The sequence below is a fragment of the Falco rusticolus genome, chromosome 8 (assembly GCF_015220075.1).
Source record: "Falco rusticolus isolate bFalRus1 chromosome 8, bFalRus1.pri, whole genome shotgun sequence".
NCBI classification, from domain to species: Eukaryota; Metazoa; Chordata; class Aves; order Falconiformes; family Falconidae; genus Falco; species Falco rusticolus.
In genome coordinates this window covers 49,750,722-49,767,412 of record NC_051194.1, presented here as the reverse complement: position 1 = coordinate 49,767,412, position 16,691 = coordinate 49,750,722, and the positions used below count along the sequence as shown (strand labels likewise).

The 16,691-nt window shown below is 36.3% G+C and overlaps 1 protein-coding gene across 18 annotated transcripts in view; it reads right to left on the bottom strand.

The window, feature by feature from the left end:
- ABI2 (abl interactor 2) overlaps window positions 1–16,691 on the bottom strand; it is a 71,737-nt gene that overhangs the window by 35,331 nt on the left and 19,715 nt on the right. For all 18 annotated transcript variants that reach the window (XM_037398774.1, XM_037398777.1, XM_037398780.1 and 15 more), the window contains exon 2: window positions 7,298–7,465. In XM_037398774.1, coding sequence (XP_037254671.1) covers window positions 7,298–7,465 — 168 coding nt within the window. The remainder of the gene's footprint in view (window positions 1–7,297; window positions 7,466–16,691) is intronic.

Here is a 16,691-nt window from a genome sequence, read left to right as displayed (position 1 = left end):
CACTGAGTACCACAGGATCATCTCTAGTGTAAGACAAAGTCCTGATGAAAATTCATTGCCTAAAGACATGTATTTGAATCTTGCTTGGTTACAAGACTAGGAGAAACCAAGAAGTCTATCTATCCATCTATCCCTTCCAGGAAAATAAATCACGGTGCACGGACTTACTTGCATCATTTAAAACAAAAATAATGCCTTGCTCACAAAACAGTTTTCCTTATAAGAAATTTGCCAGAGTTGGAACAAATTTTAGCTACAGGCTAAAAAAACTGTAAGAAAACAGCCAGAAGCACCACTACTAGGATTTCTAAACAAAAACGGCACCAGAAAAGACTTTTCACACTCAGGAGACAGGCTGTGTAGTAACGAAGGAACAGGTACAAATGAGAACTCATTTTCATAACACTTTTTTTTAATTATTATTTTTCTATGGGCAAGGACCACGGCAGTGGGGCAGTTTACACCCTTTTACCCTTTTGTTTGTGCTACTGATAGCAAAACAAGTAAAATGGACCCTGTATTACCTTCTGCAATCATCACAACCTTTAAAATTACAAAAATTTTAAAACAGAAAAGCAAAAAACCAAACACTTCCAAGAAGTTGTTTCTTCACATTCTTTCCAGAGAATTGCCACAAATACCAGGAGCACTACATGAAAGCTTAAATTACTATCTATCAAGATTACCTAGTATTTTCCAACAACATATTTTCAAGATCTTGCAACTTTGTTAAATTTCAGCTCTGAACACAACTCGGTCATGTACATTCCTGCCACCTCTAGTACCATGTGCCTAGACCTCTAAGGTTTCTACTAAAGTTGCACAGCTATTTCTTAAAACAAAGCAACAGAAAAATAGATTGTTCAAGGTCAAAACATACTGGCAACCCTCTCTTTGGAAAGCTTGAGTTCGTTAAACAGTGATTTTAAATTTAATAGGGGTAGTTAAACTATCTGGGACACATCCTCCATCACCCTCACAAAAACCCACCCAGATCTGGACAATATATAAACTCTGCAAAAATTCCTACAAGCTTAATAGAAACACATGTATTTCTACAACTGCTTAACATATAAACCACCCTCCAATCAATTTCGTCAAAGTCCTTTCTGAAGATCCCTGTGATGATCAGGTCTAGATACCATCCCCCATTACAATAGTCTAGATCAGATCTTCACAGCTCTTAGCATATTATAGATTGTACAAGCACCCGTGCAAACAGAGCACATGAACATGTTCCAGGCCAGAGTACCAAAAATGCACCATTTGCATCAGGGTAAGATTCAATATTTTATCTTTCATCACAGGTTTTTATCCCTCCTATGTGCCAGACCTTTGGTTTTGCAGCATAGTGGAAGGAGAAGTTCTGGAACAGGCAGCAGTGATACCAGAAATTGTCCTACAGAATCCTCACCTCATCTGTGGAGGACTTAAAAAGCACATGCTTTTTGATAAGCTAATTGTATGTGATTGCAACAACTTGGAGGACAGTCTCATGTTTAAAACCACTGAAGAATTCAATCTCTATGATTATCTCAGACTATCTGTGATCTAGACAAGTCACTAGAGAACTGCAGAAACATTACACTGAGTCTTGTATGTTCTTTGTCTCACAGGCTTCTGATACCATTTGTTAAACAACCTCAGCTGCAACAGCAGCTGCACCTCAAATGCTATATACGATGTTTCAAGGGTACTGAAACATCAACATCTTACAGGCCTGAATATCGTCAAAAGTAGTTTATGCCTTGGACACCACACTCTCAAAGCCTTAATTTTGATCTACAAATCAGAAAGAAGGTGACAGTGCAGTGTCGGCAAGCTGATTTCTTCCTTTCTCTCCATTTCATGTGCTTGAGCTCTGCAACATTAAAGATCTATTTAGTATTCTCTAATGCAATTATCTATCAATACAATGTGAATATAGGTATTTAATGCACGTGTTACTGTAGTGATGGTATCTTGGCACTGAGAAAACTTGTTTTCGTGAATGAAAAGTGGCTTTTTAATTATTCATAGGAGTTGTGAGTATAACCAGTTTCCTTAAAGACTGTGGTGATCAGTGAGGCATGACTAAAGTAACAAACAATGAAATGCTTATTAAGACTGAATTAAAACCTGAAGCTTGTCTTATGGGAATTCTCTTGCATGATGGTTCAGAACACCTCTTTTACCTTGAATAGCTATGGAAAGACTAAGAGTACAAAAAAGGCACCTAATTCTGGTACATACTCCTGAAATTGTATTGAAAAGCACATTGCTGGCAGTTTTTTAAAAAAATTCATTTTCTTACTTCATAGACTACTGGAGTCGTAAGTTCTTAAGACACTTATAAAAATGCAGAAAGGAACACTGAGGTATTTGATTAGTAGAGAAAGCAACAAAGATTAACCTGCTACTGAAGAAAATGAAAACATTTATCCTCAACATGCAGGTAATTATTGTTTCCAGTACTAGCATAAATCCCTTGAGACAGGAGATGCCACCAGAATGTTTATTCAGCACTTTAGAAACTTCTGTTACAAAGTTTCGGGGGTTAGAGCAGGACTAACAGAACACCTGGCTTGGAAAGTCTGTCAAAAAAACCAGATGGGATACACTGAGTCCTTCTGTAACTTAAAACACTGTTTTCTAACAAGAAATTTCAACTTCGAAATCCAAACAGCATTGTTGTGCTTCTCCCCCACCCCCAGCTCCGTTACCTATTACCTCCGGCAAAAGCTTTTAAATGATGGTTTGTTAGTCAGGCTCATTACTCTCATCTTTTCATATGCTTTCCAAAATACCTGTAGTAAGCCAAGGGGTAGCTTAATGGGGGAAAAAAAAAAGTATACCCCACTGCATTTTTTTCTATTATGAATTTTATGGCCAGTATGAAACATCAAGTTTCCATACTGAATTCAATTAAAATAGCCTCAAGATCTGTAAAGATTAAAACAGAAAAAAAAAAAAATCAAATAATTTCTGGGATTCCAGAGTTAACACTATTTACCAATTCACTTAAAAGTCACTAAACTAAGAGTTTTGAGAAATATTCTCATCTACCCGTAAGTGAATTTTCCTGCAGCATTAAGTTAGCACTTGTGCTGGCTTTGGTTGGGGTAGAGTTAATTTTCTTCATAGTAGCTGGTATGGGGCTATGTTTTGGATTTCAGCTCAAAACAGCATTGATAACACAGGGATGTTTTTGTTACTGCTGAGCAGTGCTTACACAGAGCCAAAGCCTTTTCTGTTTCTCATGCCATCCCAGCAGCAAGTAGGCTGGGGGTGCACAGGAACTTGAGAGGGGGGACAGCCAGGAAAGCTGATCCAAGCTGACCAAAGGGATACTCCATACCATATGATGTCATGCTCAGCCATCTAAAGCCAGTGGGAGATTGGCAGGAAGGGCACCACTTCTTTTCAAACCATGCTAAATTAAATTGATAAATTTATTGTCAGTCTGTTAGTCTGTGCTTTTAAAATTCAGTTTAAAAAAATCTTAGAAGAAAACATTGCTTAAAAATAGTGTTGTTGGCCCTTTATTTTTTATAATTGAATTTGATAGAATTTAAACAAATTAATTGCAAATTACCTTGGAAATTGGATTATTGCTTTAAAATGAGTAACTGTCTAATTTTGATGTTAGAAATGTGACATTAATTGCCTCAACCAGAATTGTATGTAATTTATACACAAAGAGGTCATAACAATACAAAAATGCTGAAAAGCTACTTTCTCCATGAACAGGTAATATATACTGTAGAAAATTAGGCACACATTACCATTTCTGAAAGAGTTTGGCTATTCTTGTAATTTACAAGAATAAGACAACTGACAATTAGGCACACATTACCATTTCTGAAAGAGTTTGGCTATTCTTGTAATTTACAAGAATAAGACAACTGACAATTAGGCACACATTACCATTTCTGAAAGAGTTTGGCTATTCTTGTAATTTACAAGAATAAGACAACTGACAACTGTTACAAGCCTTTACGGACATGAACGGAAGGTCCAAGTGAACTTCCCTGCAGAGACCAACCAGCTCACACATGTTGCTACAGTTCAGCTGAGCAACACGTACTGACCACAGGTAAATTCAAATCTGAGGTCTAGTCAATCCCTGTTCTCATGGCCAGTATCAGGGGAGTCAGGCTCTGTAAGAAGACAACACAGCAGATTTCTCCATCATGCAGTGCCACTGGAGGTAACTCATCACTACCATCTTTGTGATAACACGCTTCTTTACATCATTAGCATCCTAGTTTTAAAGTTGACCTTGCTAACAGAAATATTCTATAACTAAACCTGAAAAAATATTTTTCATCATCCAAATATTAAAACCTGAAAATCTGCCAGATTAATTTAAAGAATTTGGTCGTTAGCAACATTTCACAGTGTCTGCTAACTCGAAAACTGCAACACAATTTTTTTAACAAGTATAAATATTTATACAGATTATCTGTACTTAGGTTTTAAATTTTCAGCCAAATATGAAACACTGCATATCATCTAGTTCTGGACAAGGTTCAAGAAGACAAGTAAGAATAGATTCATCAGCTTTCAGACCAAATCAAAATAATCCTAAATTTTAAACCATTAGAACTTAATCACTTCCGTAAAAATAGTTTCAATAGTAACAATTTCCTTATTCAGGACCTATATATGATCTGAAAAACCACAAATTATTATCAGCTTCCTTTTCAGCTCTTTCATTAAGTTGGCATTTAGAAGGAAACATAAAAAGTGATAGAAATCAGCATTATATCAATGAACAGAGAACTAGAATATTTATTTTCTAAAGTTAATCACATCTCTTCCAGTCTGTGCTACACTTGAACAAAACAAGCACTTTTGAAAAAAGTTTTCTTACTGAGAGATAAATCATTTTGGTCCCTTTTTGGAGAATATATGAAATACCAAATCAGAATTAAAAGCAATCCAGATATTGCAATTTGCATTAGTGTTTTCTAAACTTAAATCTCCGTACCTACTGACCAAAGCATTAAGGCTATGATGCACTGCGCGCAGATGGTAATTACCAACCTGCTCTCTATTCTGTGTTACTGGCATCATTTCAAGTCTGACTGACTGAAACTGTAATTTGGTAATAAGGTATTATATCATGAGGCATTTTAAGTGGTACTAGAAACAGTCCACTAAACTTTACACCCAAGATAAAAAAAGACCAAGGAAGTCTTCTGCAAGTTAGACTCGTTCCAGGAGAACTATAATCAAATTTCCTGAAAATAAATAATTTATTACACAAAAAATGTAACAAAATAAATCCTTTTTTTTTTAAAAGAAAAATAACCGTCTACAACATTGGTATCATGGGATGAAACAATTTCTGAACATATCCAATTCAACTTTATTAAGTTCCTTGGATCAACACACTTCATGTATGTAATATCCAGAATTCAAATACTGTCTGCTCCTCTGGTAACATTTCTTCCATGAAGATTTGGGGAGCATCCTACATATAGATGATGCAGACTCAAAATAAAACAAAAAACAAACTCAGTTTTCACTTTTACAGCAATATTTAAAAAAAAAACACACAAACTTTTTTTGGTTGTTCAAGTGCAGCCTTTGAATTTTGGCAGATACACCTTCATTAGCTATTGGGCACTGGTAATTTAGTGCTCCATTTTAAATAACTAGCCATTCTGCATAAATGCTAAAGACAATTTTACCTAGCACCTCAATCTGCATAAATCTCAGCCTCTCAGAAGGAAAAAATTTAAAATGCTACTGCCCTTCCACAAAAGCTAATTTACAGAAACAGTCTGACAAAATGAACTTTCTACATCTATAAAATGCAAAATCCAGTGAACTCTGAATATTTTTATTCATATTACAGTCTTTTCTGTCAGGCTTTCAAATAGTTGAAATACTTGTCAGCTGTCACTAGCCTGTCAAAAAGCGCAGACACAAGCACACACACATACACAGAGGTATATACACACATACACAGCATATATATATAGCACATATATGTACACACACACAGAGTAATTTGCAACATTTTCTGGGGAAAAAAAGTAATTAAGTTGTCCGTGGATTAACAAGAGGCATGTAGAAGAAGAAATCAAACTTCTCAACTTATTTTTGAGGATGCAGTTGCACGAGGTAACTGAGGCAATCTAACAGCATACTACTACCAGAAGAGAAAATCCTCCCCACATCTTCCTTTGCACCTGCTCTGGAATTCATCTGACCTCCCAGTGAGCTGAGTCAGCTCATTAAGTTAGCATATAAATTATTCAATTCTTTCACTGGTTCAAACCTCTATTAGAGTTTAGCAATCCTTCCAGCACCAGCAAATCAACAGATCAGTTCAATCTGCTAATTTCCCACCTTACACAGCTCCTACTTTCAAATGTCTTTCTAAATACCACAATAGTCTTCATTTTAATTTATTATGTTATTGCATGGAGATCAAGAAATCCTAGCAGCAAAAATGTATTGGTCAAATAAGACACAAAATATTCAGTAAGGATGTCAACCAACCCTCCAGTAACAGAAAACCAGAAAGTGCTGTACCATTGCTCTAAACTTCTCTTTTAATCCATCACTGGCACGTAAACCTCTACTAAATCTATTATCCATCCTCAGCCCACTCTGGCAGCCAAAATTCTCACATCAGTAGAGATGGGACAGGGATTCCTGATAATAGTAGCTTAGTCTATTGCTGCTCAGAAAAACAGCAATGGCAGGAGTTCTGCAGCCATACACAAACTCGAAGCATTAATTTTGCCTTCTGTTCATGTAATTTCAAAGTTTTATTAAAAAAAGCCAGGAGTAAACTACTTTTGCCATCTCTGCTTTTATCGTTAGATGCCAGTATTATAGCAACAGGAAAAGTAAAAAGATGACAAGTATTGTTTTCCACCATCTATTCCATATTTCTTTCCCTTAATTTTAAGAGCCTCTAGCCAATAAATACCAAGTAAAGTCAGTCACCAAATAGGATTTGGAAAGCTTAATTTGTCCCTTAACATAAGATTCTGATTTTTCCATTAGTGATTTTTCTGTGCTTTTCACTTACGCAGAATGGCCCCCTATCCACAGAACAAACTGGCAAAGAATGCAATTAATCTCTTAGCCTATGTAAAATGTTCACACTAACACAGATATCCAATCACATAACAAGAGCCATTCTCAGAATTACTATAAGAAGAAACGCATCCTTCTGTTTTAAATGTGACTATTCTCATTCACAAAATGTCAGGTAAGAGTTTTACTTGCTATGAATACATTTCAAAAACAAAGACGGGGGGGGGGGGGGAGAGAATCCAGAAAAACATCTCACTTGTGAAATATGGTTGATTGAAGATTCCATGCGTCGAAGTTGGGATGCTTGGATATCCAGCATTTGGAGAACATTGTTGGCCAAAGTGTTGATCAGATAGGCTACACTTGCTAACGACTGGGTTGTGTAGGCTTTGGTTTCTTCCAGGGCTCGCTGCTTATCTGCTGACTAAAAGCAGAAATAAAAGGGTTATTTAGTAAAGTCTCTCACACAAAGATTCTCAGAATGTACTCCTTTTGCCTGTCTTTAAAGATCAAGGAATTCTACATGTCAAACTAATTCTACAGTTTTTCCACCTTTCCATTCATTCTGCAAAAGATACTAACTTTGTATTTTAAGAGTTTCTATACTTTATGAAAGGAATTAAGCTGATATACAACATACTCATCTTTTCCTGAAATACTTAAAGTGAAACTTTTTATACTGTATTTTAGAAATAACCATTAAAAGCACTCTGAGGTACTTTTTCTTTTCTTCTTCTAAACTTCATACTTCAAATAGATCTCGTAACAGCCTGCAAGGGTCTGCCAAGTACCATACTCCTCATCCCTCCCAATTACTTAGACCTCATTGCCACAAATGGTAGTTCACAGTGAATGAACTATAATTACTCTGTTAAAATGGCAGCTGAATAAAACGTGAAGGGAATAATTGTTAAAAAGAACAAGTCCGTGTTTTCTATTCAAACATGTTTTGTGCTTTTTGACATTGTCAATATTTTCTTCTATGAAGAATCAGAATGCTCCATTTTTCTAGTAGTAGAGCACTCGAAAATATTTAGGCTATCAAGACAGAAGACATCCATTAGAAGTTTAAAAACATACATACATTTCAAACAACATTAAAAATAATAACCTAAGAGTCTAGCTGTCAAGGTCCTGTGTTTCTCCTCCAATAACAGTTAATTTTAGAAAGATCTAATTCAGTACAAAGAACGCAGATTAAAGCACTGGTAAAACAAACAATTAAGATGCTAGGAAACTTTTCAGTTTCCGAGACTTTGGAATACACCGAATTTCACTTCTAGGTGATCTTTAGCCACCTCACAGGCTGATGATGCTGTTTCTAAAACAGTTGACAAATGTTCTCTGTTCCCAACTGCCATTATAAATCTGTATTTCATAATTCCCTTTCCTTTATATATTATTCACATAGGTTGGGTATAAAGGTTCAAGAAATGTGCTTTTATTACAAGGGGGGGAATAGAAAGACATTCAACATCTTTCAGCACAAACCAAATCTACCATCCATTTTATTGTATGTACTTTGGGAAACACCAAAAGAAAGAACATCTCTATTTCAGGAAAATAATTGTTACAGCCCAAGGTACTTCCTGAGACCTTGTAGTAAGGCTCTTAAAAGAAGGTTGCTAGCTTTCAAAAAAAGACCACCAGCCAACAAACAAACAAACAAACCCAAAAACAACCACCACACATGTAAACACAGACACAAGACTTCAATTAAAAGCTCCATGAAAGATATTAAATACTTTTTCTTTCCTGGAAACCTCCCTGGTGTCCACAAACAATGGTGACTTGGTTGGCCTGTCAGCATTCCTTCTTGCAGGCCATACTGCTACCACTTCCTAGCCTGCTTCTACAAAGGAGGACGGTAGCAGCTGCTGTTCAGCCATACCAGAGCCGTATGCACGGTGGTGCAAGAGGGAGGAATGCTGCAGAAGGTAAGCATTCTTGCCTGGCTGTTTCTTTCCCAAGCAGCAGACAAAACCAGACCCAGCACCAGAAGGAACTGAACATTTTAGGAGACAGCTTCTTAGGGCATGGTATTGATAATGCTCCCCAACAAAGCACACCTGTAAAGGCTGTCTTACATCCAGCTATAAAGAAGTTAAGATAAATGCTATCCCCAGACCCCATTTAAGAACTCCTGACTTTTAGCCAGCAGGCTTTTATATAAAAGAGCTCTAAACTCAGCTTAAGGACTCCCAAATGAAGGAATACAGAGCTCTTTGCCTCTACTCTCACACTGTTTGTAAATCCACTCTTTCTTTCCATCTCCCTACTCATAACCTCTGCTCAGTCTGCAGATCTCACTACAGCAGGCACACATACTACTGGGCACTTTAACAGCTATTCAAGCAGCTTCTGAATGGCAAAAATAAAAATGACCAGAAGCTTGTCAGTTTTGCTCTGCAGCTGCTGATAGTCTATTTATAGAAATTGCTGATTTACATGAGCACACTGTACATCCAGAATAGCAGAGCAGAAGCCAGCAAACACAGTATTTTTTCATTAAAAGCCAAAGTGTTTAAGAACAAAAGGAAAACAATCTATCATCTTGGAAATTATGAGCCTCTGCTATGGTTTTACTGCTTAAAGAAGCACAAATATGAATACGTGTTCAGAGCTAGTCCTCCCACTGATGTCACCCAATAGCTAAACTCAAGTCATCCCCATTCACACCAGTTCAAATCAGCAAGGAACTGGTTTCTCAATGTTCAAACACATTACAAATTTCATAAAACAGCAATCCTATATAAACACATTTTGAACTGTTATTGGCACAAAAAAAATGTAATTTGTATTTGGCTGATAACCTGAACAACTGTAATTTGCTCTGCATGCCTTTATAGGGAGCCCAAAGTTCTCTGAAGCAAACTTCACTCACGCTTGGCACAGCAAAATTGAGGTTTGAACTTTCTCCCTGTATATGGAAAGATGCAGAATGTGTTGAATTTTCAAATTAAAATTACTATTTGAATGTACTATTGTCAAGCCACTTCACAACAGCAATAAAAAAAAATAATTAATGACAGCATTTTAAAACAGTCAAGTTTACCCTAAAAACCTTCAAGAGGTGAAAACCTGAGTCTAACACAATAACTAGGAAAAACAGCCTGGAATACTTACATCAAATCTAAAGTTCCCCTGAGGAGATATAGTAATAAACATCAGTTAAAATTTAACTTGAAATGGTAAATTGTGTTTAGCATAAAATCTAACTTTTAATTTGGAAAGCAGATTTCCAGAGATGGTATCTTATATGCTCCTATGTAACAAGCTCCCAAAGAATACTCCCGACGGACACCTAATTATATTGCTTAGAACTGCTGCCATGCTCAAACCTAGCAATGGATTTAAACAACTAAACAGTACACTGATAATGAATCCGAGTATGTAAACTAAAGGGATTTCTGCAAGTAAAATAATGATTCCAAGTTATCAGTAAGCCAAATTCAAACATAACCCTTACCAGACTAAGATCTGATACTCTGATATTTGGAACACCAAAATACCAGCCAATGTGCTTCATACTTGACTGTAAGGCAAGCAAAAAGTTTTTCAATATCCACTCCTACCAAAATTCTTTAGTGATAGATAAAAACACTAATTTGGTCCTAATCAAACTCATAGCCTCTCTACAGCAGTTTCAGTAACCTCTGGAAAACCGTTTTACGCAGAACACTGAAAACACAAGAAACATTCTGCTATGTTCATTATAACAAAATGAAGACTTGTTACTGTGAATACTTAAGAACATTAACCAGAATCCCTGAAGCCATCCAGTTCGCAGACACACTGCAGTCAGCATGATCAAGAACTGGTAGCAAGTTTTCAGTGCCCAGACCTAAATTAAATGCCATGAAACAGACCACTGAATATCTCTCCAACGTCTTAAAATATCTTGAATCTAGCACTCACATCAAAATTACGCATGCCTATGAAAAAAAAAAGGACATCGTAACATCTAGACACACACCACTCTTAGGGAAGCAATGCTTCCAACTGTTAGATCAGCTCGATCTATACTTTTTTTAAATGGATACTAATTTAAGAAATAAAAGCCATTTTTTGACAAGTCACTCTTCTGCAACACTGTCAACATAGGCAGCTTCTCACTCCTAGTCCTAACACATCCATCCCATTGTGAAAGGACTGTATTTGTAGGCCTGCATGGTGGATTGAGTACCTAAGCTAGTTTACAAATAACCTAAGAAACAAGTGGTTATTTTAAAGTCCTGTCAATTCCATCATCTTCCCTGACATGCAAGCTTGCAAACACTTGCCCTAGCAAAACTTAATAGACACCACAGAGGAAGAGCAAATCATGTTTACTGAACTATGGTTTGAACACCTAATCATGATATTACGGAGACTCAGGTTCTAGTTTCATCAGCAGTACCTGTGGAAGTAGAGGTTCCCAACACAAACTGCATATTCCCTTTGCTGTAGTGAATTAGACCAGGAAGCAAGTCCAAAATGAAAATTATCTGATCCATAAACCACATTATGAGTTTTCCCTCATGTAAGCCACTGCATAGCCATAGGAACACAATGAAGCACACAATCAAGAATAAAGAGGGAAGAACCATCCAAAGTTGCTCAACTTACTACAGAAAAGGAACAAGTGCTGGAAAGTAGAGATCACTGCAGTTTTGCCAGCCTTCCAGTATATATATATATAGAGAGAGACAGTGCACATTGGTTTGTTTTGGGTTTTTTGTTTCCACAAGACCTGTGGACAGTGTCTCATTTGTTTCCCTTAATATTTTTCCATTAACTGTATTAAGAATGCTGCTACATCTCCACCTCTTAAACTTCCAGCTTCAACTTTTCAAAGTTAAGAAGATAATTAAGCATCACAGCTGGATCATCTTCACAGACTTAAAAATAAAAAATGTTTGGATCATTGATGTCTTCTGTGCCCACGTTATCCAATTTACATGCAGCAGCTTAGCATCTATTGTGTTTATCATTTTTCTCCACACAATGCACACATCAGGTGGTCCACACTGAGTCACAAAGCAGCATCCTTTTCCCCTGCTCTCAACAGTAATTATGAGCACCATTTTAACTCGCCACAGAGAGCTCATCTGATGCTCCTACCAGCTACATATGGGGTGAGGATGATGTCAGCTGCTACTGGGAGAGGTTACCTCTGCAGCAGCAGGAAGCGGTACCCCATGCACCTAGACACAGCAGCAACCATTGCTCTGCACAGCTCTCCCCTAGAGAATGTTTTCCATTTGTAGGAAGCACCCACTACTAAAACAGTTGTTTTGCCTCCTCCAGAAAACAAAACAATAGACTAGATGGAAATATTTCACAGGATGGATCCAGTCTGAGAGCTACATCACAGACTACAGTGACTACTCTATACAAAGCTGGCACTTTTAGATAACAGAAGATCAAAGTCATTCAAGTCAGCTACAAATGCCCAGAGTTTACATCCAGTCAGAAAAGGCATGTATTACATACATAGTGTGACAGTATGTGCTTGCCTTCAGACACTAGAAAATTAGTAACAGTTTGCGCTTCCACATGATGGTCCAAACAAAGATGGACACTAAGTCTAACACAGCTCAGGAACTATGATGAAAATATTTATCTTTTTTTTATATTAGACTGTATAACCCAAATTGCTAGCATTAGAAAGGATCTGGAATTCAACCTGCACTAAGTGCAAAGATGACTACTTTTCGTGTCAGAATGCAGAGCCTAGGCATCACTTTTTCTAGCCACGCTGAAAGTTCCATTTACATAGCACAATTACATTACCAGATTTGAAACAGAAATGGCCTGGACTGCTAATATATCCTTTTACTTTAGGAATTAAACCTCTCAATGTTTTTTTCTCCTCCCTAAAAAAATACCAACTTTTGTACTTATACAAGCAATAAAAAAAACAAATTACAAAGAAGAAAAAATTATACTGAATGGAGAGTGTGGTGCAGATGAGAGAATAAAACATGCAGTAAGGTATGCAAAATGCCAAAATTATGATATGGAGCACAAAAAGGAGGGCTACAAAAGAACAGAAAATTTAATGCATTCTCCCACCCCAAAGTGAGATCAGCCAGAACATACTGGTGAAGTCTGTTATGCCACTGTTAGGAACAATTCTGTACTAAAAGACAGCTATTAACGCAGAAAGAAATTCTACAATGAAACAAATGGAGGCAACATGGGCGCTATAGTAAGATCTACAGAACATCAACCCAACTAGACAACAGAAGAAATGCTACCAAATTAGAAGAAAAGGAAAGACTTCAAAGAGAGCAACATGTGAAAAAAGAAAAACATAGCTCTTACGAATTGGAAATAGTTAATTAAGAGAGATCTGAAACTGGTGCATGAGAGGAAGTGCTAAAAGCTGCTAGCAGTTTAGTTGGTTATTGCAGTTAGGTTTCTCTCCTGCTGTAGTTCTAAAAATAAATATTTTTAAATCATTTTCCCCAACTTTTAAGCTTGTTTGTCAGATGGGCTAACAGAACTTCTCCAACAAATTCTGTTAGATGACCCAAAAAGTCTGGACCTATAAGCTGATAAAGAAACTGTGTTTCTAATTGCAGATTAACACAAATTGTTGCCTTTAATATCAATATGACAAAAAAAAAAATCTTTCAAGATTAATACTTAGCATTGAATTGAGAGGGGGAAAAAAAAGAGCACTTTTCATTCCTATTATTACTCACAACTAGCCTAAACCTAAAAATCTCTTAGAAAAAAATGAATGGAAAAATCTCAATTCATACCCAAATCAATTCTTCAGCATACAATGCATTTACCCAGTAATATTTAGGAATCAGAGTGGAAGCTGAGGTTAAACAGTTTGACATTGGACTAACTACACTGAAAAGTGCATCGAGAATGTAATAATCACTTCTGTAACATACACAGCATCTCTTGCTATTGTTCAAAACAGTACTGTTCAGTGAAACAAAACTCATATTTAATATATGTGACAGAAAAAAGTAACCGTGAAATTTTAAGAATGAAAGAGAAGATTAGTTTCATTTAACCAATATAACAGTTGTTTCTTTTGGTAACTGTTAACACAAACCCAAGCAAGCATTTGTCTTAAGACCAGCAAGCAGAACACCTTAGGTTTCTGATGCGGTTGCACCAGCTTCAAGAAGCCTCAAGAACAAAAGCCACATGCCACAGAGTTCAACAAGTTTGTGTTATTCAGTACGAAATGTGCCCAACTGTGATACTGACAAAGCACACTTCAGTTTTCCTGTGAAAAATACAAGATTGAGCTTTTACATCATCCTTTCCATTTTAATTGTTGCCGAATTCCTTGAAGTTACTGAAAGCCTCATACATAATTAAATATTTTACACACATTTATTCAACTGCACAGATGGTATTTGCTTAGCCCATCCAAATGCTTTCTAAGGTCCTTTTTTAAGCTAGAAAAAAATGATTGAGAAGAAAACTGAGCACCATTAATCCAATAATTATGCCCAAATCATGCCAAGAAGTTACATAACTGTCAGTGAAAAATACAAATTTCTGTTTTAACAAACTACCTCATTAAATACTTACTTGCTAAAGAATATCCCTTACTCCTCCTTCATTACCAGAACTGTTCATTCCCAGCATGAAAAACAGGTACTATATAATTCTTAAGTAGTTAGTCAATAACATGCAGGTGAAACAAACATGAAAAAGGAGAAGGAATCACTGAGGTATTAGAACAGAAGGAAATGAGATCTCCCAGAGGTCCTAAAAAAATAAATACCATACAACTACCAGAAAACCTCAATACTTCCCTTTCAGATGTGCAGGAGGATCCCTGTAATCTATTAGTACATTGAACACAGGGAGAAGCCCAGTCTATCTGTTCTTCAGTATAACCAGAGCTCCAAAGTACTTGGAGTTGCAGGTAGATATTTTTTTTCCTGTTCACTGCCGACTGTAATACTACAATCTCTAAACTATTCATCCCTACATGTAAACATTTTTCTCTACATAATTGCTTGTTTGTGTAATTATTGCTGTTATTATTTTAGGAAGAGGGAGGGCTAACTTGACTGCTTTGTGATCCTATTCAAACATATACGCATTTATTTAAAAATTAAGAAGAGCTGGTAGTCATCTTGCCCATTTACATGCATCCTACACCTTGAACATTATGAATTAATCAAATGTTAAGAAACATAAGCAAACAACATTTCAGATATGAATGGGTAACAATTTCTCACACACACATGGAAGTTCTCTGACAACTTTCTATTATTCTGCACTCAAATGAATACACAAGTAACAAGATAACACTGAGACCGCTCAACAGGGGAAGCAACAAGATGAATGGGACTGGTAATTTAGCACACAATAAGAATGATAGCACTAGACTTTGGAGATGGAATGTTTTTACTTCACAAAATTTTTTAACACGACCTTACCTGGACAGCTAACTATAAAGTAACCTGCTTGACAACTCTTTGTCCCACCTATGAAGAACAGAGCGTGTCAGTATCCCAGTGACATGACTCCTTTTTGTTAGCGAACTGCTCTCAGAAGTGCCAATACACAACAAAAGAACCAGCACGGCAACGAAACTTGAGTCGTAGGTGAACCATCGCACAGAGGTTACAGTCAGGCACCTAAACCAACCCACCTTATCAACATCTGACAAACTGAGAAGTACATTTCTTTGCAATTGCATCCAAAGTCTCTACTCAACACCTAACTGAAAGTGTTTCATTTGCTGTTCACACAAAGTGCTTTTAAAATTTAAACATCTTAAGTATGAAGTTACTGAAGTAACCTCTTCTGAATACAACTCAAAAGAAATGGCATTAGAACTACTGTCATAGTACTGTGAATTCTGTATATTCTAAATTGAATCAAACACATCACCTTTTGAGATGAGATCACACAGTAGTCTAAGCACAGCAATCACCAAAACTGTATAAGGAGCTCTGGCATTTAGGCCAAACATAATCAATACAGAAGATACTAGTTTTAGAATTAAGAATGCATTAAAACTATCATTAGATTCCATAATTCAAACAACATTCAAAGAACAATCTATATATATATATTCAAAAAGCCATTTCCAAATGCAAGGCTAATTGCATTCATCATATTCTACTGATATGAATATAAATACAAATGCTATTTCCATTTTTATAATTGAATTATGATGATAATTTAGCTTAATGTATCTGTATACTATTAACAATCATTCTAGCTGAGGACTATACTCTTACTATTCACACTTTCATAGTCTTTGACATCAGGTTGTTCAGTTTTTCAGATTACCAAAAAACTAATGACGCACTGTCACTAGAATTTCTCGACCATAAGCGTGACTTCCTAATTTTTAAACCAGCTGAAACTCAGTATCAATAATCCCATACAGTCAGTATCAGGTCATTTGCATCAAGTTGAAGTCTTTTGTTTTCGTTGCAGTTGATTCTCTTGATATTTTCATTTTTGTGCTGAGCCTCAAAATGTAGGTTTGCATAAAAGCTAGCAAAGCTACCCTTCAAGGAAGTATACATGAAGCCTAACCTCCTAAATGGAAAAGCAACTTTTTAAAATACATACTGCATTCAAGACTGCCAGTAAAGACAAAACTCACTCACTGGTTTGTTATCTATGACAAGAATATCAGTCTACTGCACCCAAAAGAAAAAGAT